The sequence below is a fragment of the Gadus morhua genome, chromosome 1, assembly GCF_902167405.1.
Source record: "Gadus morhua chromosome 1, gadMor3.0, whole genome shotgun sequence".
Taxonomy (NCBI): Eukaryota; Metazoa; Chordata; class Actinopteri; order Gadiformes; family Gadidae; genus Gadus; species Gadus morhua.
The window spans coordinates 9,716,420-9,738,036 of NC_044048.1; the positions used below are offsets into that span (position 1 = coordinate 9,716,420).

General features: G+C 45.1%; 2 protein-coding genes across 5 annotated transcripts; one reads left to right on the forward strand and one right to left on the reverse strand.

Annotated features, from left to right (window-relative positions):
* The first annotated feature begins 1,258 nt into the window (after positions 1-1,258).
* On the forward strand, positions 1,259-6,354 carry tmdd1 (transmembrane and death domain 1). The gene is made up of 5 exons (XM_030364336.1): positions 1,259-1,500; positions 1,727-1,918; positions 2,505-2,624; positions 4,081-4,233; positions 5,942-6,354. The coding sequence occupies exons 1-5, from the start codon at positions 1,434-1,436 to the stop codon at positions 6,226-6,228; spliced, it is 819 nt and encodes a 272-aa protein (XP_030220196.1). The 5' UTR covers positions 1,259-1,433; the 3' UTR covers positions 6,229-6,354.
* A 7,148-nt stretch (positions 6,355-13,502) lies between these two features.
* LOC115546606 (solute carrier family 26 member 9-like) lies at positions 13,503-21,552 on the reverse strand. Of its 4 annotated transcripts, XM_030360227.1 has the most exons (21): positions 21,287-21,552; positions 20,575-20,710; positions 20,256-20,395; positions 19,441-19,551; positions 19,094-19,269; positions 18,638-18,802; positions 18,376-18,528; positions 18,174-18,256; positions 17,916-18,063; positions 17,588-17,701; positions 17,403-17,480; positions 17,201-17,296; positions 16,996-17,102; positions 16,844-16,913; positions 16,467-16,559; positions 16,187-16,327; positions 15,642-15,875; positions 14,562-14,616; positions 14,311-14,453; positions 13,695-13,754; positions 13,503-13,577 (listed from the first exon to the last, which is right to left on the reverse strand). In XM_030360227.1, the coding sequence occupies exons 2-21, from the start codon at positions 20,697-20,699 to the stop codon at positions 13,566-13,568; spliced, it is 2,304 nt and encodes a 767-aa protein (XP_030216087.1). In that variant the 5' UTR covers positions 20,700-20,710; positions 21,287-21,552; the 3' UTR covers positions 13,503-13,565. The 4 variants fall into 4 exon arrangements, with proteins under 4 accessions (XP_030216087.1, XP_030216080.1, XP_030216073.1 ...); XM_030360220.1 differs by having other exon boundaries at positions 15,642-15,863; positions 20,575-21,552; XM_030360213.1 differs by having other exon boundaries at positions 20,575-21,552.
* Between the last annotated feature and the right edge of the window lie 65 nt (positions 21,553-21,617).

Sequence of the window (21,617 nt, forward strand, 5' to 3'; positions counted from 1 at the left end):
CTTTAGTCAATGTTGGGATTGCAGATTACGATCCAATTTTATGCTCTATTTTGTGTGCCACATGTGTTTCAGAAATGATCCAATCTGCTGAGCGTCGGGGTATATCATGTGTTCTATCCTTCATTCCACCGGAGTCTGTATCCATGGTAACCAGATTTCAGTGGTGTGAAGAGTAAGAGGCATGGGGTTGAACGTCCAAAACCGACCAACAAGCCAGGAAGTCTTCTTGAGATAATGGCACCACAATGACTTTCCATGATTGCCAAACTATTTTCACATTTAATAATAAAGGTTTATGGGAAGTGTTGCATATGGTTACTTTACTTAAATGTATTATTAGAATGTGTGTGTGAATTGTTATCCTTGAGATGTTCTGTCTGGTTGTGTACTACGAATACTACCTAAATAAAGAAATGTCCTGACTAATGCTTGGTGTTGTTCATTTATAAAATTGCAACATTCACAAATAATCTCTATAGCAATCAGACTGCCCTCAACCGATCATTATTAAGCATACGAAATGACTTTGTTCCCTTAGTGAGCATGAGTAACATTTAGTTCCAGCATACAGACTCTACAATTTAATGAAAACCATCTACTTATCTCACAAAGGAGGGACCAAGTTTTTATTTAAACCGTAAAGTCATTAAATATTGTTTTCCATGCTGGGAATTACTGCAGTTATAGCCCAGTGCAATTGTCTCTAGTGATAGTACATTAAACTAAAAACAAACAGACATCCCCACCAGCTGATGTTATTTCATTCACTATTGAATCCTAATAGATATTATGGGAATTGCACCCAATTAAAAATGGAAAAGATATCCGCATGTCAATTTTGTGCTCTTACTACCTACTATTTTTGGGGTGTTTTCATCTGCATGAGACTTTTAGGTTCAATGAGAATAATTATAACCCCTGAAAGAGGAATTTGGAGGTTTTAAAACACAACAACTTCCTCTTCCTGTTTTAGCTCAATCCAATCAAATCCCTGAAAAACCTTTTGAAATAAAAATAATGATGAGCAACAGATTTCTGCCTGATGGCGGTGCTGGTGGCACCCGCGAAATAAACATGCATTTGCTCCTCACACACACAAACACACACACACACACACGCACACGCACACACACACACACACACACACACACACACACACACACACACACAAACACGCTTGTGAAGCAAGTAGGACGAATGCATGTGGTAGAACCAATTCAAATATTCATAAACGAAGAACCAATTATTTTTGTTTCAAATAAAAAATACATACTGATATAGATGGACGCTAAATGGATGGCATCATGGAGTTGCTATGGAAAATTTAGAATCATGGTAAATTGAAGTAAAAGGGTTCTATTGTTTACAGTCAAGATAACTCAAGCGTTTGAGGGTTTGAAGGTAAACGTTGAGTGAGCACTACTTCAGACAACATGAAAGATCAGAGGCTCTTGTTTTTCCTCTTTCTTCTCTTAATTCCATGCTACGGAGAAGAAACAGGTAAGAACCAATGCTGCAATAACACCATTAGCAATCAAAAGCAATGCTAGAATTGAAGGTCACTGAAAAATAATTTACCCTTGAAACAAAGAAATAAATAAAGGATATTCCTGGTTAGGTAGAGAAAGACATCCTGTTATTTAGTTAGTTCGTCGGGCGCTTTAAGCATCACCCAGGGGTCACGTTGTGGGGGCAGCCCTACTAAGCCTGTGTTGTGGGGCTTCAGTGGCCGAGGACGTGGGGGTCCATCAGATAGAGCGCCTGGTGGAGCTGCTGACGTCCACAGAGTGCAGGGACCTCCTCACAGCCCTGTCCAGCCCAGAGGAGAACATCTTCCAGCACCTGAGGCGCCTCCTTCCTGAGAACAACCGCCTGGACCCCAAGCCGCGAGCCAGGAGGGACGCCTCCGATGCAGACGGTAATGAAACTCATGAACTTCACCAGACCAGCGACCATAGCCTGAGCAGGTACTTACTCCTGACTGGAAGAAAAAGTACTGGAATATAAAACAGTACAAATATCTTTCTATATTATTGAATGCTTTAGATAGAGCCTCCTATATTGTCTTTTTTCTAAGTATTTTGTACTCTTTTTGTGCTTCGGATATATGTAGCTTCTGATGTATACTCCATTCACAACCTTTCAACTCCATTTGTAAAATTCTTCAAGCCAAACTGTTTCTATACAAGCGTTGTTTGCGTCGGTGTCGTTGATTTTGGAGTGCAGGCAGTTGGCGTTCCCGGGAAAAGAACTCGGGAAGGTCGAAATAATAAAATGACGTGATGGCAGAGAAAAAGAGCCAACGCAGCCCTCCCCAAAGATACTTCCGGCACTTCTTGCACCTCCAAAATGTTGTCACTTGCACTTCTTTTGAGGTGTGCCGACTGCTCCAGTGAGAGTGCAGGAGGGGGAGAAGCCACCCGGCTCTTCCTCCTCATCACACTGAGTGTGAGCGGGGAGATAGTAGTCCGTCCTGACACCCATATGTTGTGTGTGTTTACCAGCCAGGGAGGCGGAGTGCAGGACAGCGCTGACACACTGGCTGCTGAGGAACGGGGAGCAGATGTACTACGACAGGCTGTCCCGCGGCCTGCAGCACATCGGCAGGTCAGACATCGCCGCGGGTAAGGAGCTAACGCAGTGCGGAGAGAGAGAGAGAGAGAGAGAGAGAGAGAGAGAGAGAGAGAGAGAGAGAGAGAGAGAGAGAGAGAGAGAGAGAGAGAGAGAAATAAGTAAGCACAAAGTTAATGTTAACTTAATGACTTTCAAACAAAGTAGTTAAGGTTTCTTCCCTCCACTGCCAACACTGTTGGTTTCACACCACACTAATAAACTTTCCATGTACAATTCTATGTTGCTGATTACAGCGAAATCTCCGGGGCCCACCACACAGCAATGCCATGGTCCCTCGATGACAAGCAAATTGGAACATAGCACCCATGGGCTATACTGTTGTGCACAAGTGTGTGTGTTCGGTGTGTGTGTGTGTGTGTGTGTGTGTGTGTGTGTGTGTGTGTGTGTGTGTGTGTGTGTGTGTGTGTGTGTGTGTGTGTGTGTGTGTGTGTGTGTGTGTGTGTGTGTGTGTTCAAACTGGGTTTATTCCAGTCAACAGGACCTATTCAACACTTTTTAACAACATCTTGTAATTGCTTCATTACTCGGAGATCCGTTTTAATTGGAACTTCAAATGTGGCGTATTCTGCACAATGCTGATTCCTGACATGTGGCGTGGCGTGGCGGCGGCGGCGGCGGCAGCGGTCCACTGTAGCGAGGAAAACTCTCGCACAGCCGAGTGGCGTTGGATAGCGGGGAGGTGTAAATGATCAGACAGAGGACTCGCTGAGGAGACGACACCAGCCAGAGTACAAACCATCTGCTGCTTTCATCAGCTGAGTCTGGGGGGAAGACGGCAGAGAGGGGCTGGGGAGGATTTAAAGGAGAAGGAGAAGCTGCGATGGGCCGACATGAATCATAAGATGGGAATTAGACGGCGTCAACAGCGGCACGGGAAAAAAAAAAACACTGTCTCGGATCAAAAGGCTGCCTTCTATTTTTCCCTCCGATTCAGCAATTAGCCACGTCTGGCTGTGAGGCGGTGTGCACGTGAACACCATATTCCTCATTTCTGTTTGCAAACCGAACGGCTCTCCTGACGACACCGGCCGGTTGAGTTTTTTTTAGGATAGGAAGTAACATGCAGGGAGTTGGCCAAGCTTAAACGATAACGTTCACACTCACTCGATCTGAGTGGCCTTCGACAAATGGAAATGTTACGAAAACATTTGAATGCTAATAGTCAATGCTAGTATATTAAATGAAATACTGAATTGGAGAATCCCTTTAAAATGTAATACTGAGTTGGAAAACTATTAACTATTAACTACTATTAACTATGAATTTCTTTCAGGGGTATTTATTTGAGGTCTAATATGAGACTCAAATGACTTTCAGCTATCCGCTGTGTTTGTTGTCTATTCATTTCCATGCCAATATGGAGTTGATTTACTTTGATAAACTGCTTAATTGGTGCCAGACTAAATGATGGAGTCTAGCACTGAGGATTCTGTTTTTGGTTTCCAGAGGTGGGGAAGAACATCAACCAGGACAAATCCCTGAGTCTCAAACGCTACGTTGAGGGCTACCACAAACACGCCAGCCGGTTAAAGACGCTGCCCGCCCGCTCAGAGAGAAGCCCGCAGACACGCCAAGACTCCAGAAAAACAGCCAGGAAGGGTAAGGTTCTCCATCTGATGACGCACTCTCACCACACTCGACGCAGCACGCCGTCACTTGTCGCTGACACCCTTCAGGGACCGGCTTCCCGGGAGGAAGTTGACATTTGTTAATGACACATCACCAACAGCGGTAGTATGAGAGGTGTACAGAGTACGTCACACAGCCCCGATTAAAGATTCCTCCCCTGCCTGTGAGTACTCAACACGCCGACGTCTACTCAAGTTAAACTGCTTCCGCTGGAAGCAGTTGCATTTAGAGAAGTGTATCCAGAAACATTTGCATTTGCAGAACTCCTCTAATGAACAGACTTGCTGCTCGTGGAACAACTAATGCGTCGCACAAATTGCCTCATGAGAATCCTCCGAGAGCCCCGGCACAGTTTGTCTTTTGAGTCGTGGTGGCGTGGAAAGTTTCCAGAATAGTGCGCTCCCACATACTCGAGTACTACAGTACAGACGGAGAGTTCAGACTGTACTGAGCTGCTGTCCACCACCGCAGAACAGGCAGATAATCATAGAAGTTGGCAAGATTTCCTGACCAAGCAGAGAATCGTGAATCTTGGAAACAGTAAACATTTCACAAAAAAAAATTGCATGACGCACATTGTTCTGTTAGTAGAGTCAATGTGTCTGTTGGATTCCAAAGCATTATGTCGTATATAAGGCATTAAAAGCTCAGAGGACATATACTGGTGGGGATGAACAAATCCTATTAAGGACTGCTTGGACTCTGTGTAGTTCTCTGTGTCAAACCAAAGTTGTACTTTCAAGAGAGTATGACGTGGAGAAGTCTCAACCAGAGCCTAAATATCTTGGATGTCTTTCTGGGCTGTCCCTCTTGAGACTGTGTTGATTCCAAAAGGCACGGATGGCTTATTTGATTGTTTCTGTCCCCACTGTAGTCCTACATCTACTCTGTGTTTAGATGAGACGCCAGAATAGATTGGTTGGCCGTGGGCATCTTTCCAACTCATTACTGCTAAACTTCAGCACCCTAACCATACAAGGCTATTTGTTCCCTGGACGCCTGCAAACTCAAAAATGTAATTATCACCTGTCATTCACACACAACACCCTCCTCCTGGGAACTTTAACCAAGTTACAACTTCAAGTTGAGAAGGAATGGCAAAGACAGGAGGCTCCTCTGATCACGGAGATGCCCTCCCACCCTGGCTTTATAGTCACTTTAGAGTAGTTATATGCAACTGCTTCTGTGTGTGTGTGTGTGTGTGTGTGTGTGTGTGTGTGTGTGTGTGTGTGTGTGTGTGTGTGTGTGTGTGTGTGTGTGTGTGTGTGTGTGTGTGTGTGTGTGTGTGTGTGTGTGTCTGTCTGTCTGTCTGTTTATGTCCGTCTGTTTCTGTGTGTGCGTCTGTTTATGTCCGTCTGTTTCTGTGTGTGCGTCTGTTTATGTCCGTCTGTTTCTGTGTGTGTGTGTGTCTGTTTATGTCTGTCTGTGATTGTGTGTGTGTGTGTGTGTGTGTGTGTGTGTGTGTGTGTGTGTGTGTCTGTTTCTGTGTGTGTGTGTGTGTGTGTGTGTGTGTGTGTGTGTGTGTGTGTGTGTGTGTGTGTGTCTGTGTCTGTGTCTGTGTGTGTGTGTGTGTGTGTGTGTGTGTGTTTCTGTTTCTGTGTGTGTGTGTGTGTGTGTGTGTGTGTGTGTGTGTGTGTGTGTGTGTGTGTGTGTGTGTGTATATGTGTGTGTGTGTTAGTCCGGGACCTAACATGGCGGGACCTGGACCTGGTTCTGGTGCGGGCCCCGGTCCTCCTGCGGGGGTGCCCGGGGGTCCTTGATGGGGCGTGGCCGCTGCTCTACGGCCTGCTGCTGGGCGTGGGCGGAGCCCTCCTCCTCCTCCACATGGCCGTCCGCATCTCTGCGAGGGGCCGCCGGAGCGGCCCCCCACGAGGGAGCAGGGAGCAGGGGGACGGCGCGTCCGAGGGGCCCATCGGGGCCCGGAGGACACATGTGACCCAACAGAGGCCTACCCGGGAGTGTTGAGGGCCCCACTTTAACGATTAAACCAAGATATTCCTGAAACCGGCCTGTCGCGTAAATCATGCTGCGTGTCAAGGCTCCCATTGTCTCACCTCTTCAGTAAAACCATCCGGTCAGTTCCAGTTTTCAAAATGCGCCACCAATTCCAATTTCAAAAAGACGTCGGCTAGGATTCACCCGTGGACAAGGTAATTATGCACCCGGCACGTCGGCCAGGGTGCCAGTGGCAGGAGGACTGGAGGTAGGGGACAGATGCGCCGGTAAGCCAACCCTTCTCCCACCAAAGGGCATTCCGGTGTTCCTGTGATACCGATGCCACTTTCCATTTCCCCCGCAAGTGACGAGTGTGTGCCCGTCTGGCGTGGAAGAACAACTAATTATCCAGGCTGGCACCCACTCCCCATCCCCCCCCCCCTACCCCCCAAACCAAAGCCTGCCGATCGCCCCACAGGCAATCCAAAAGACTAATAACAATAACAATGCAAGCAGACAATAGAGCACTCTTGGCTGTGATAGCAGACTTGGGCATCGGTGATCGAATCCAAATGGAAAAAAAGATGGAGGATTATTTTCGCAGGTATGAAGTAGCCAGGGTTTGCTGGCAAGCTGGGATGACTTTGTGTGTGAAAATACCTCATAGAAATACCGGGAATGACACAGAGGCTACATCCATTTTGAAATAGTAAAGCTATGTTAAGAACGCTGGGATTTAGGGAGCAAATGGCAGTGCTTCCTGGAACATCGTTATACACTTGCCTGCTTGGCCAACGTTATATAGCACAAAGCATCTTTATATTTAAAGGTTTCTGTCTGTCGAATCCTCTACTTATTAAGACTATAAATCAAATAATTAAACTATATAAATCTGGCTAATTATGTTTCAGCATGCATAGCGAATCACTAATTAGGAGGTACTAAAACGGCAATTAGACTGCTCTTAGGTTATTTTTCAGAAATGGATTACAAGTCCGTTCAGAAGTGGGGGAAGGCTCATCCCTCAAGGCTTGCTTACACAAAAAGAGCAAGAGGATATTCATTTGATTACCACTGAGAGAAATATGATAAATATTTCAACACGAGGGGTCACTGTTGTGTCTAATTATGACCTTCTGGGACATTATTTACATTAGCCTACCAAGAAGAGCCATGTCGTGCAAATATGTTGATGAAACGCTTGTTTTTCTCGTCACCACAACAGCCGTGGCCTGTCACGCCATCTCTCTCCACGTGCAAACTTTCCTTCTTCACTTCTTCCACGCCAGCTGTTGGCATCGTGCGTGTGCCTACGGTGACAGGTTCACCTGCTGCGGGCTCACCTGTACAACTGTACGCAGCGGAGAGGAAAGCGGAAGTATTGCATGGTTGAATGATCACGGAGAGGAACAACACTCCGCATGGGGCTGGCGTCACCGTAAAAGGGACACGTTCAGAAAAACCACCCGAGCCTCGGGAGACCATCGGGATATTTACGTTTCTGTCTTTTGACGAATATCAGCAGATGATTCTGCAGAGAGGGACATAATGTTAACTCGCGAGATCGAGGAGGTCTCACGAGACTTAACACCCCATGAGACTATACAGTCTGGATGCTTTTCACTAGACACTTTTCCAACTTTTTTGACTATGAAGCCTAACGTGCCAACTTGAATTTCTTAACGATGCCAATGTCACGGAATAGGCAGGTCTATTTGGCAGTTAAAATATATGTCATTTGAATACAAATGACAAAATGAACAAAAACTTGACATGGAATTGGCATCGCATCCAAGGGATTGGAGCGGCATGAGGTGTCACTATTCAAGCACATCAGTTTTATATTTATTTGAAAGCTTATTTTTCTGCTTGTCATGCTCTTCTGTTGGCCGTGTAGCATACAATAGTTTGGGGAGCGGATTCTCTGAGGAGGGTGCATCTGTCACTTGTGATTGGCTTGGCCCGGCATCAGGAGTCAAGTGCCTTGTCTGGATGAGAATGGAGATGGGGGGGAGGAAGCGATGCGTGCCGAGACGACGCATGGCGGCGGGATAGTGTCCTTGATGCGGCGGCGGCGGGGCGTTCTGCACCGCGGCCTCTGGGGTGTGCTCAGCGTCACTAAAGGCTTTGACTTCACCTCCCTCCCTCCTATTTGCATCTCCATTCATCCGTGGAGTTGCCGCAGTCCCCGCACACACAGCCATCACTCTCCCTTTTGCTCAATATATCCAGATCACACGAGCAAACAAGATCACACTGGCTATTTTAAAGTCACATTGGCGTACTACTTTTCTTCTTTTTTAAATCGCATTGGCTCAGCTCTTACAACTTCGTTTTCATTGTTACCTCAGCTGTACTGCAACACATCATCTCGCAAAGTTTTGTTTCTGATTAGAGGTTTCTGGGGGTGTTCTGGTGATGCCACAGTGCCACCCTGTGGTGGAAAAGGCAATCGCAGGAGCAAACGTACGAATATAAGATCTTACTATGGCAAGTTATTGGATAACAAAACACTGGAAAAGGAAATGTAGCTATTGCTCAATTAGGAAATTTCAATATATTTCATTCTGCCAAATCGGAAAACAGATGTGGGCCATTGATTGCTTGGTAAAGCTTTACAGATAAACTAAAGTAATCTTCAAAGGAATACGAGGTATAAATGATGCCAACAAGCAGTCCAAGCAGCCAAACATCTGTGAGCAGATAGCAGTTCCGATCTGTCATCAGTCAGTGTAGCTGTCTCTGTAATTGGAATATGCTGTGTGTGAAAAACACATTTGTAATGTTTCAAACCAGATGTGCGGTGTCTGAAGGAGCCTACCTTTCCATAAAGGCTACACAATGTGAGACCCAGTGCAATTATATGGGTAGCCGTTTTTAAACTGCTATGCTGTCACAATAGAGTTGATTATTATGGACTGTTGCGGAGGAGAAAATAAATTTTGTCACTTTGTATGGATGAATCAATACAAGGTTTGGACACATTCAAGAGAAATAATCATGTACAAAAATAATTGCAACATGGATTTTCTTTACCTGAAGTGCCTTACAATCACACTGTAATTATTCTGAAGAAAACGACACAACTATACTTTCCTCTTTCACAGCTGTTTCAACATTGTTTATATATATAAGCGTATATTAGTAAGTGGCAATATATATAAGTGTATCATTACAATAAATAACTTTGAAAAATGTAACAGCATTGAATTCTGCCAACTAAAGGTCAGAAGGAGGAGATGCGCGTAGAAAGAAAATACATCACAATTGATATGCTTACTTATGCTTGCTTACATTATATTTATATAAGTTGTTAACTCAGAGATCTCACATTGGCTGTCAGTATTTTATACATGCTTACTCATTTGATGCCAGTATTTTATACATGCTAACTCATTGGATGTCAGTATTTTATACATGCTAACTCATTGGATGTCAGTATTTTATACATGCTAACTCATTGGATGTCAGTATTTTATACATGCTAACTCATTAGATGTCAGTATTTTATACATGCTAACTCATTGGATGTCAGTATTTTATACATGCTAACTCATTGGATGTCAGTATTCTATATACGTTAACTCATTGGATGTCAGTATTTTATACATGCTAACTCATTGGATGTCAGTATTTTATACATGCTAACTCATTGGATGTCAGTATTCTATATACGTTAACTCATTGGATGTCAGTATTCTATATACGTTAACTCATTGGATGTCAGTATTTTGTATACGCTAAATTGCAAACTCACCCTTGAAGCTGTAGAAGAGTCTTGGTTGCCTTTGGGAGACCAACCAACTACAAACTGATGACACCCCTTCTGCTTGTGGTTCTTACCCCGATTCAGCCAAACACGGGATGTTGAATGGATACTATGCATCAAAAATAAGTTTTCATCCACCAGATTCAATTCGTTTTCAGAAATGCCATATGCCATTAGTACCTTTTAAAAGCGTAGAGTAGAGTAATGTAGCAGGGCAAACAAATATACCACGATACTCAAATCTTTAAAGCCATATTCAAGTAAGTGTTTCACTAAAGTATATAATGCATTGAATCTGAATTCCCCCAAAAGTGATTATAGACTGCACAGACGGATACTTGCTGTTGTGTTTCATGTGTCCTAGTGATTTTCACGTTTATTACATCCACCTTATGGAAAGGTCATCCATGTTGTCCAAACCATAGGCGGGGCAGCCTCAGTGGGCACCCACACACATACACACCTTTAGTGGTTACTACTGCACTCACAGAATACATTGCATTATGCATGCGGTAGCCATATAACATTTGGCTACTGAAGCATCACACATGAGTTATAACACTGATGAAGCAATCATGCAAAAGTTATTGAATTAGGGCCCTGTGATAACATAACAAGCAGCTGTGTTGGCATGTTGGTGCAAGGCATTACAGGATCCACTCCCATGATGCCCCAGTGTTCTAATGAGTGCCTTTAGCTTCTCACCGCACACCGTGTTGTCTACTCTCATTTGTTTGTGTGGCCTGGTGACGAGGCTGGCTATTACGTGTATCAACAGACCGGTTGGTTTATCTGATGACCTGCTTCTCTGTGGATTGAGTAGGATGATGTGATGTCATTTCAGTCATTAAGTCCATTCCCCTTTTGTATTATAGAAAAGCACATGGTTGGATGATCCTGTAGTGGTATTATTGCTAAATTATTAGCTAGTAGTATCAAGCAATGACTACAATACAATTTATTGTTGGCGAGCTCAAAGTTGCACACAAGGAATCAAAGAGTTATTTCAATGGAAAAAGATACTTATTCCTGCTAGAACTCAAAATAAATAGGACTTAATAAACTAAATGGTAAAGTAGCAGTCTATTTATTTCCAGACATGCGATCGCAGTTTAATTGTTTGGGTGAATAATTAGCCAAGTGTCTGCGTGAAGCAGGCTCAATAATTGTAATTAATCACTAGAGATTGCTGCATTCTCGTGATTCTCTTGCCATCGGTGTACGGGAAGTGAAACAATAGGCAACATTAATTCCCGTCAGCTATCAGCGGTCAGATGCCCTGAACTGCTCCGTAAATAGGCTAAATCCTATCCAGAGGCGCCACGTTTTGCTGAAAAGGCACAATCAAGATTTATGATGCCAACTGGTCTGTTAATGAAGCAGAATACATCCCCCAACACGGGCTTATGAATCACTTGTGTGTAGAGTCACAATTTGCTGCTTCATCAATGTCAAGCAGCTGTTTACTACATTTACAGAAGTGGTGGTGGTGGTGGTGGTGGTGGTGTGGGATGCTCCGTCATCTTTGGTGCGGAAGATTAATTTCTTACAACAAGCCACGCACCGCCGTTTTGGCAGCCGCCGTGTAATTGGAATAGTTATTCAAGTTGTTCAAATTTGAATGTTTTGAAAGGGTCATGGCTGAGTGTTTCTTGGGGAGGTGCTCTCCCTGTAATAGGCCGCCGCTACCCTCGGCCCGTACAGGTCCCCTGATGACACAACACAAGTTATCCTCCTCAGACACAACGCAATTAGTCTCAATAGCGGAGGAGCTACTGGGCGTGTGAACAAACTTAATGCATTAATCTCTCAGTCGCTCCTTTCCAACGGGGACCTTGTTAATCAAACCATTATGGTCAATGAACGTGCAATGAGTGCAAAATTAATTTCTCGCAGAACTTCATATTGCAGGGATTGAAAACTTCAACAGTTCATTACAGGCAACGCGGTCTAATTTGAAAAGGGATTTGGCAAGAATTATGTCCTTATTCAATGGGATTGGAGTTTAACTTTTAAAAAGGAAAGGTTGCTGCATATATATATATATATATATATATATATATATATATATATATATATATATATATATATATATATATATATATACGTCCAAAAACGTCCCCTCATTTTGAAGTCCATGCGTGTTTATGGTCTTTGTTTTTCTTTGACTGGCATCCCAATTAAGGGATGATTGCTCCAACAACTGGAAGGCTAAATGAATGAAGTCTAAAGAGCTTCCACGGCCATCTGAAGCTCACAAGAGCGACCGGCACCAAAATCAACAAACCGCCGGTTTGGAAGTCAAAACAAGTGAAAACAGATTAGAGTGGCACTGCCTAGACTCCGCGGCAGGATCTTCATTTAATTTCTCACGAGAGCACCCACCCCGAACCCTGATTGCACAAGGACAACCCAAGCCCATGTCAAGTGACACGGCGCAGACAGCTCCCCTCATGGCAGGCCCCAGGTGGCGGGCGAGTGAGGGAGAAACAAGAGGGAGGGGGGGGGGAGAGGGAGAGGGAGGGAGATGTAGATCACAGAGAGGCAAGGCCTTCCAAATGAAAGCTGATTGCTGTCTAAGCCTTGTAATCACTTGTGGTGCCAATTTGCTTTCGGGGAAGGAAGAGAAAAAAAAGAGGTGGAGAGCAGTGAACCAGGTGCAGGCCAGAATATCTTTGGAAGAAGTTGTTAATGGCTTCATAAATGCATTCATGCGTCCTCCGCGGCATACCAATGGTTTCACCTGCCAGCTACTGAGGCTTGACACCTGCTTCATTCTAACCCAGACCTGCTCCATCTAACCCAGACCTGAATATATATATATATATATATATATATATATATATATATACAAACACAATATATCATAAAGTGGGATCTGTGGTAATGGATGATCATCAGATTCTTTGTGTGGCTTTATTCTTTATGAAGTTTGAGGTGGAAAGCAAAAGCAACGGTCTCCAAGCTCTTCATGAGGATATATATTTGTGCTGTAAAAACTGAGGGGCTGCAGCAGAGCAGAGCAACTGTATGTAAAGTTGCTGATGCCACGCTCTTTATGCCTTCCTCCCTTCCCCGAGACATTGTCTCCTCACCAGGGAACGGCCAACAGACTGCTAGTCTAGCATCATCCCACAGCTGTGGCCCAGTGCACTTCTCAGTTAATTACAGGAGCGCTCTCTCTCTCTCTCTCTCTCTCTCTCTCTCTCTCTCTCTCTCTCTCTCTCTCTCTCTCTCTCTCTCTCTCTCTCTCTCTCTCCCTCTCTCTCTCTCTCTCTCTATGTGCATGTGTTAATGTGTGTGTGTTTATCCGCTCGGTCAGCAAGTTCACTGAGTAGTTAATAAAGCGGTGGGTCATATTTGCCTTATTGCTCCAGGCACCGGATTATGAGTCAATATACTGTTGTTTGGGATTTGGATTTTCTCTATTGCTCCATCAGGGGAAGGAAGTACTGCTTACAACCACAAAATATACAACTGTGTATGACCTGTTGCAAATTGTTGTGGAGTAAGAACACACAAGTTTAGAACTACAGCATATGTAAGACATTTTATTACAATTACAAGACAACGGAAGATTCCTTCATGCGGCACATGCTCAAAACATTTCCTGTGGAGAAACAAATTCGTTTTTTAGATATAGCGTACTGCATCTGTTGTGTCAGTATGCCTCAGCAGGAACCCCACATCAGCGTTTGATATCAGATCACAGAGAATGACAACGTACCTGTTCCAGGTCCCTCTGATCGTCCGTATTGAAGGCCAGTTCTCGCCTCTCCCTCTCTTCCTGCACCCGGAGAACAACATGTTGAAATGCATACAGTCTGACATGCATTCCAGTACTCCAGCAACAGATCGGTGGTAAGAAGGCCATGTTTCAGACATTGGCTGTGTTAGAATTGGTCCACTTTTGCCTTGATAGTCCACTATTTAGATTGTCACCATTTTGTAGTGTGAGAGTATAAATCTGGTTCCTCATATAGGGCTTATATAGTACTCAATTAAATAGGTGCGCCTTAAATAGGTGTACAACTGACGCACTTATTTCCTCAACATATCCCATGATGCACTGCTGATTGCTTTGTCATCCATTGGAGATTGTCCAGCACATATTTGTTCTTTATGCAAATAAGCTGTCAGTGGGTTGCAAAAACATGTCTGCTGATTTATGAGACAATACGTGTCTCGCTGATGGATTTAACGATATAGCGCACTATTCTTAATAGTGTACTATACAGCGTTCACTATGCAAGGAATAATGACCGTAACAGTGTGCAGACAGATCAAATGCAGCCCATGTCTTTGAAAGGACGGTCGTAACATGAGTAGCAAACGGAGCCTGCCTGGGATAGTCCTGCGGTGTTTCCGGCGGATGTGTGCTGAGCGTGGAGCACGGCGTCGTGGACCGAGAGGAAGAGGTGAGTCCGAGGTATCCCCCCCTGGCCGTCAAACACCCCGCCCACCTTCAGCTCCTCGTACACCTGGGCTGCAAACCCGCGGCACACCGACGTCACGCATGGCTGTCCTGACCTCGGCTGTTGGCCATGTTACTAGATAGTCATTTAACCACAAATAATAGATCTGATTGTTTTACCTTGAACGTTGGCCAGGAGCAGTTTAATCCCCAGCATCTCATAGCAGGAGTTCATCTGGTTGGAGGTGAAGAAAATCAAAAACAAAATGGCGATTTTTGGGTGGGGAGGAGGATTGGATTGGTCAAAACCAGAGCCGGACAGTAACGGAGTACATTTACTTGAGTACAGTACTTAAGTACAATTTTGAGGGATCTGTACTTTACTCGAGTATCATTTTTTGGGAGTACTCATGACTTTACTCAAGTACATTTGAGAGGCAAATATTGTACTCTTTACTCCGTTACATTTCTATCCATAACCGTGAGTACCCGTTACTCCTTCTGAAAAATAAAAGGAGAAAAGAAAAATCAGGGAAACCCTCAATTTGTTGTTTCCCTCTCAAACGTGATTCCCTCTCAAACTGATTAGGACAGCCTTCAGCCTATCAGCAATCACCTTCGCTTTCCGCCAAAGCCAACTCCATGGTCAGAATTAGATGAGAGACGATTGTTGATTTGATTGATAAAAAAACGGAGAAACTCACACATACATAGAATTGTTAGCTGAATTTTCTTTTCTGATATTGCATATTTATGTTAGCTGAGCAATTGTTTTTATGTTCTTGAGTATACTGTTATACTGTATACTATTGTGCTATTGCCATGGTAAAAAGATGAAAATTACTTGATTTTACTTTAAATTCCTTTTACATTCTCCAAGGTGTTAACATTTGTCATAACTCCATGTAGGACGTTTCTAGACATAAATGTAAGCACTGTGGCAGTAGTAATGCAATATTTAGAAAACATACTCTTGTACTCTTGATACTCAAGTACTTTTAAAAACAAGTACTTCAGTACTTTTACTTAAGTAGACATCTGACTGTAGTACTTTTACTTGTACTTGAGTAAAATTTAGCAAGGGGTATCTGTACTTTTACTCAAGTAAGGAAGCTGTGTACTCTGTCCGCCTCTGGTCAAAACATTACCCAACAAGTCCCCGCCAATTCTATAACCACCCCACCACAGGCTGAACCACATACACGTCATACCCATAGTTCCCGTCTGGGATCTTATGCTGATCACACACACGGAGCTAACCTTGGTGAGCACTTTCACCCCGTTGAGGTCCACAAAGCAGACGCCGGCCAGGTCCAGGACCAGGGTGTGGAAGGGCATGGGCTGGGAGTCCAGGGCCGAGGGGCTGTCGGGGGGCCCGCTACCGGGCATCTGGTCCTCCAACCCACCGTCACTGAAGTGGAAGTTGACATAGCTGGTGGTGGGGGAATCAGTTTTGGGGTCGAAGTCGTTCTGCAGCTCAAGCTGTGAGATTGTCTTGGGGAGGAGCGGCAGGAATAGATGAAAAGAGAGGGGCGCTCATCAATAAGGGATGTACGCAATACCCTCGGATTCACCGCTCAGGGTGTCAAATGATTTCAGGGAATATAAACAATATAAATATTGCACATGAAATGGAAAGTGATGGCAGGTTAGAGACTATGCGCACAACACTTTCAGATTCAATTATATTTCAGAAATGCACGGCACAAAGTTTCAATGGCTGGAGGCTCCTGTGCCTCACTATACCGTAGCGTAGGTCGGTATTCTATCACTTGCAGGTCGCTTCAACGCCGAGCGAGCCCCACCTGTGTCTTCATGGTGACCAGACTACTGGGCTTCCTGCGTCGCGACTCCTTGTCCTTCTTATCCTCCTTCTCCTTCTCCTTCTGCTGTTTCTTCACAAACTTCCTCCTGGCCAGGATAAGCTTGCCAGGGTCCAGATTGGTCTACAAGCAAACACTTGTAGGTAAACACAAGCACACATGCACCCATACACGCACACACACACACACACAGCGACAATGCAGGCATGCAAACAGGGTTGACCGTGATTGGCGGTGAAACAAGGCCATTCATTCACAGTACCTTTTTGATGACCTTCTGTCTAAAGATTTCCGCATTTGCAAAGTAAAGTGGAGAGCAGTAGTTTACTATTTTCACACCCTTCACAGAAGCCACCTGTCCAGGAATGAACCATATTTTAGGAGAACATACAGTAACTTGCACGTTATGTTGCAAAAATAATGTGTACATGCTTGTGCAAGTATGTGGGCTGCATGTGTGTGTGTGTGTCGGGGGTGCTTGTGTGTGTTTGTTTGTATGTGATTATATGTGTGTGTGTATTTGTGTGTGTGTGTGTGTGTGTGTGTGTGTGTGTGTGTGTGTGTGTGTGTGTGTGTGTGTGTGTGTGTGTGTGTGTGTGTGTGTGTGTGTGTGTGTGTGTGTGTGTGCATGCTGAGTACCTTACTGTACACTTTAGGATTTTTGTAGATATCCGTATCCTTAATTTGGTCGATTGCTGAACCATTTCGACTATGAGAGGAAAAGTTTGCGTTAAAATAGAAATTACATGCAATTAGAGTGCTAATGATGAAGCCCCATGCCTCCCACTTACAACTGTGTTTTGAATATAACCACCAGTATGGAGAAGCCCACTCCAATGGCGACCCCATACGGCAGACTGAGGAAGAACGTAGCCAGGAACGACACGACCCACACACACTGGATACAAGAAAAAATAATCACATCAGCACCGGGAAAAACAATGGAACGACTTTGCATGACAGCGTGCGGCATTGTGATGCATGGCCAAGGCTTACGCAATCCAATCTGCTCTTCTGCCACAGGTAATAGGGGTCAGAGAGCTGCAGCAGGGTGTTCTTCAAGTTGACCGCAATCAGCGCTCCGAGCACCGACTGCAAAAAACGGAGAGCGACGCAGTACCACATATTACACAGCTGAAATGTTTGTGGTGGCTGCTTAATTCAATATTTCCCATAATGCAGCTCTGCGCCCACATACTTTAGGCAGGGGTTTCAGGTACACGCCCAGGGCTTGCATGGTGATCATCACCACCAGCATCACGCACAGGCTGGCAAACTATGGGATGGAAGAGGCAGAGGGGTATGTGGCAGGTATTAGTGGGACCTAGATTGCTTTTGCAGGTTGTATGTGTTTCGTGGGGCAGCTCAGGGCCCCCTCCCCACCTGCGAGGTCCCCCCGGCGTTGTCCACGGCGAGGGTCACCGAGAGGGCACAGCAGATGACGTGGATCTTGAAGAACGACCCGAAGAAATTACTGCATCCTAGAGCCAACATTTCCTGTGGGGTAACACGCATAACGATAGCAAGATGAAGCTACAACATGATGAACTGATATTAGCAATCTATAGCAGGATACACTTATCATGTCATGTCATCTTGAATGAATATTAAAACAGCTTGTGAACTGATATAGTACTCAGTATTTGATAAAAGGGTCAAATTATAAATTGAAGACATGGTAGAGGCCAAGCAGTTGTGGTTGATTCTGCACCTGATTGGGGTCCACATCGTAGCCGTGCTTGGCGGCCAGGGTCCTGCCCATGGCCAGGTTGATAACATATCCTACTATAGCCAGGGAGAAGGCAGTGCTCAACATGTCCTCCCATTCACACACTGCTGGCAGGATGGGTGCAGGAAAGCTAGGAGACACATGCCAGGAGTGGTTACGGTTTGCGGCAGTGATACAGACATGATAACATCACTGAATCAGGCCTGCATACGGGCTGAGGCTGAAGAGGCCATTTGTTACCCCAGAGGAATCTCCCCCACTACGTCCATGGAATATTTCTCTGGCAGGTCCAAAGGCCCGGATAAGGCCGTGGCCACCACCACCTATGTAAGCAGAAACGCACAAAGACCCATCGTTAAAGAAAGATCCAAAAACAATGCAAAGTGTAGATGCAAAAGTGCAATTCATAGGAAAAACAAGCATAGTGAGGGCTGCTTCGTACTATGAGGATCTCCATGGGGATGGGGAACGGCAGCTTGTGGCGGTAGCGTGCCCCCAGCTCCTTGGACACGATGAGGACCACACTGCTGATCAGGGCGAAGAGCAGCGAGGCGATGTTGGTGTGGTGAAGGCGGCGCAAGATGTCTATAAGAGTCTAGGGGAGCGCAGTGAGGAACAGGGTAGGTTCATTACAAAATATAGAGACTATACCGTGGTCTTCAGCTGAAGACAGCTCAGGTCACTAACCTCCAGACATCACTTACATACACTACAGCCAGGGGTCCGCTGTAGGGCGGCACCTTTATCTGAAAGATGTACTTGAGAACTGAGATGAGGATCTGCAGTCCTGCAGCCGTCATGAAGCCTCTGATGAAGGACTCCGAGAGGTAGATGGCCACGAAGCCAAACTGCATGAGGCCTAGGCCCATCTACACACGACACAGGGGCGACGACACAATGCACAGCAACGCTACAACAGTTTATCGGCAATGAGCTGTAATGACATCTTTCAGTCAGTGCGATCTCGATGTGATGCCAAAGCGACGGCGAAAGCGTAAAGTGACGCCAACGTGACGTCAGCGCTACGACAATGTGACGTTAAGGTGACGACAACGTGATGAATTACTGAACTGCTTTTTTCTATAGATCTATAGATCTATATACATAATAGAGGCCGATTGAGGTCTTTCAGGCAGCAAAAGCAGAACTGATTGCATTACCTGTATGATAGCTGTGAGGCAGGCGAGTGTTCCAGATATTCCCAGCCGGACGTCGTTCATCCTGGCCGTGTCCACGACGCTGGCGTTGAGTGTGGCGTTGAAATGACTGAAGTCTGACTCCGGGGCCAGCCGCAGACACACCATTCCCACCATGATGCTGAGCACAGCGAAGGTACCTGGACACATGGCCCTGATGATGATCTGTTTTACCGTCGCCTTGAAGCAGCCCATTGGGAAGACTAAGGGCAGAGTGTGGGCTCGTTGAAGCAGGGCAGCCCAGGGGCCCCGGGAAACTAATCACTGGTCCTAAAAATCAAGAGGAGTGCACATAAATCTCCCAGATTTACCTGGGACCATCTGGTGGACCGTGCCCATGAAGAAATACGGGATGAGGGGGAAGAAGGAGGAGTAGAGGCCATTTACCGGAGGAAGGCTAGCCAGGAGAGCAAATGCCATGCCTGAGGAAAGGAGACAATATGATAGTTCATCTGTCAAATACAATGCGTAAAAAACATTTAGATTCAACTGTCCGTTTGCAGCCACGTTCATCTGTCCGTTTGCAGCCACGTTATTGGGAAATATTGTTTTTGGCTATAGAAGCTCCCAGAAACCACGCGAGAGAAGGCTAGTGTTAATGTTATCACTTTATTTGAAGATAGAGAGTCTAGGACAAGAGTCTAGAATCGTAAAACCAGACTAGAAAGACTACGTGCTAGAACATTTTTGTACTGATCACATTAACCTAATAGTGGTTTTCTAGAGAGGGACACAGACAGAGTGACAGAGACAGACAGAAAGAGTGACAGAGATAGAGAGTGACAGACAGAGAGAGAGACAGGGACAGTCAGAGAGAGAGACAGAGACAGACAGAGATAGAGAGTGACCGACAGAGAGACAGTCAGAGACAGAGAGAGAGAGTGACAGAGACAGAGACACAGAGATAGAGAATGACAGACAGAGAGATAGTCAGAGACAGACTGTGAGAGACAGAGACAGGCAGAGAGAGAGACAGGGACAGTCAAAGAGAGAGGCAGAGACAGACAGAGAAAGAGTGACAGACAGAGACGGTCAAAGAGAGACAGAGAGAGACAGAGGCAGGCTGAGCGAGTGACAGAGACAGACAGAGAGAGTGACAGAGACAGAGAGAGAGACAGAGACAGACCTTGGGGCACTTGTATAGTACCAGCGCTGACCCCACTGACGACGTCCACGAGCAGGTTCTCCTTGACCTTGTAGCGGGGCAGCCAGCTCAGCACGGGCAGGTGTCTGTACAGCAGGGCCTTCAGCCGGGCCCCAGAGCACCTGACACAGAGGAACACTCTGCTCAAAACCCCATTCAGGGGACCATCTTTTAACTTGAACTACGTTACTCTTTCCTTCCACCAATGACATTCTGTCACAGTGCAGGTTTAATTTTTCTTAATGCAAGTCACATATTATCCAGGTAATTTTTGTATGCATCCATGTAAAGGATCTTATACCTGAAGAGTTTCTTCACTTTCTCTCCCACTGGGAACTGCCGATCCTTTTTGTCAAAATCTCTATCGAAATCGGCAATGTTATAGGTGGGCCGATCAACCACATAACGGGACCTGTCCTGCTCCATGGCTGTGGCACCTAGGAGGAACATATGTTGGTATGTACGTATTGCTAAAACATTTGACCCTAATTGTTACATGTGACCTTCAACTAGGCTCCATGAGTGCATTGCTTTTAGTGGACACCTTATCTAACCCTGAGCTAACCTTGGGCCAGCAGGTCAGTGGAGGGCTCTGTATTTGATCTGGTTGATCTGGCACAACTACGCCACCAAGCCTTCTATCTCATCTATGACCAGCCTTGTTTAGCTCAAACAATAGACTTTAGGAGAAAGCATTACTGTTAAGGGAAAATGTTAACAATCTAGATGCAAATGCCATGTCATTTAACAAAGTTGAAATAAATGAATTACATATATTTGGATGAATTAAAGAGTTAAGTGGTAAAAAAAAAAAACACAAAGGGATCTAGGAAATCTTAAGGGCAAGTTGCATACAAGCAGTAATTACAGCTATTGACGTGCAATTATTTGTCATTAATATGTCTTGTTATGAAGATATGAAAAGCTGACCACCCGAGTATTATCACAGCAGATTATGTTGTGAATAGACCCCATGAGTTAAACTGCATTAGTATTGAAAAGCGATGCTGTACCTTATCACGGGAGGAGTTCCAGTAGCATGAGGCAGACCTAAGATATTCAGAAAGCAATGCTGTACCTTATCATGGGAGGAGTTCCAGTAGCATGAGGCAGACCTAAGATATTCAGAAAGCAATGCTGTACCTTATCACGGGAGGAGTTCCAGTAGCATGAGGCAGACCTAAGATATTCAGAAGGCGGCGCCGGCGTTGATTAAACATCTCGAAATCCATGACCTTCAAAACCTTCTGGGTGGAGCTTACTATGAAGTTACACCAATTGCTGTCAAATAAGCCATGCTGTCTAAGCGTCTTAGAGTACCATATTAAGCGCTATATAAATTTC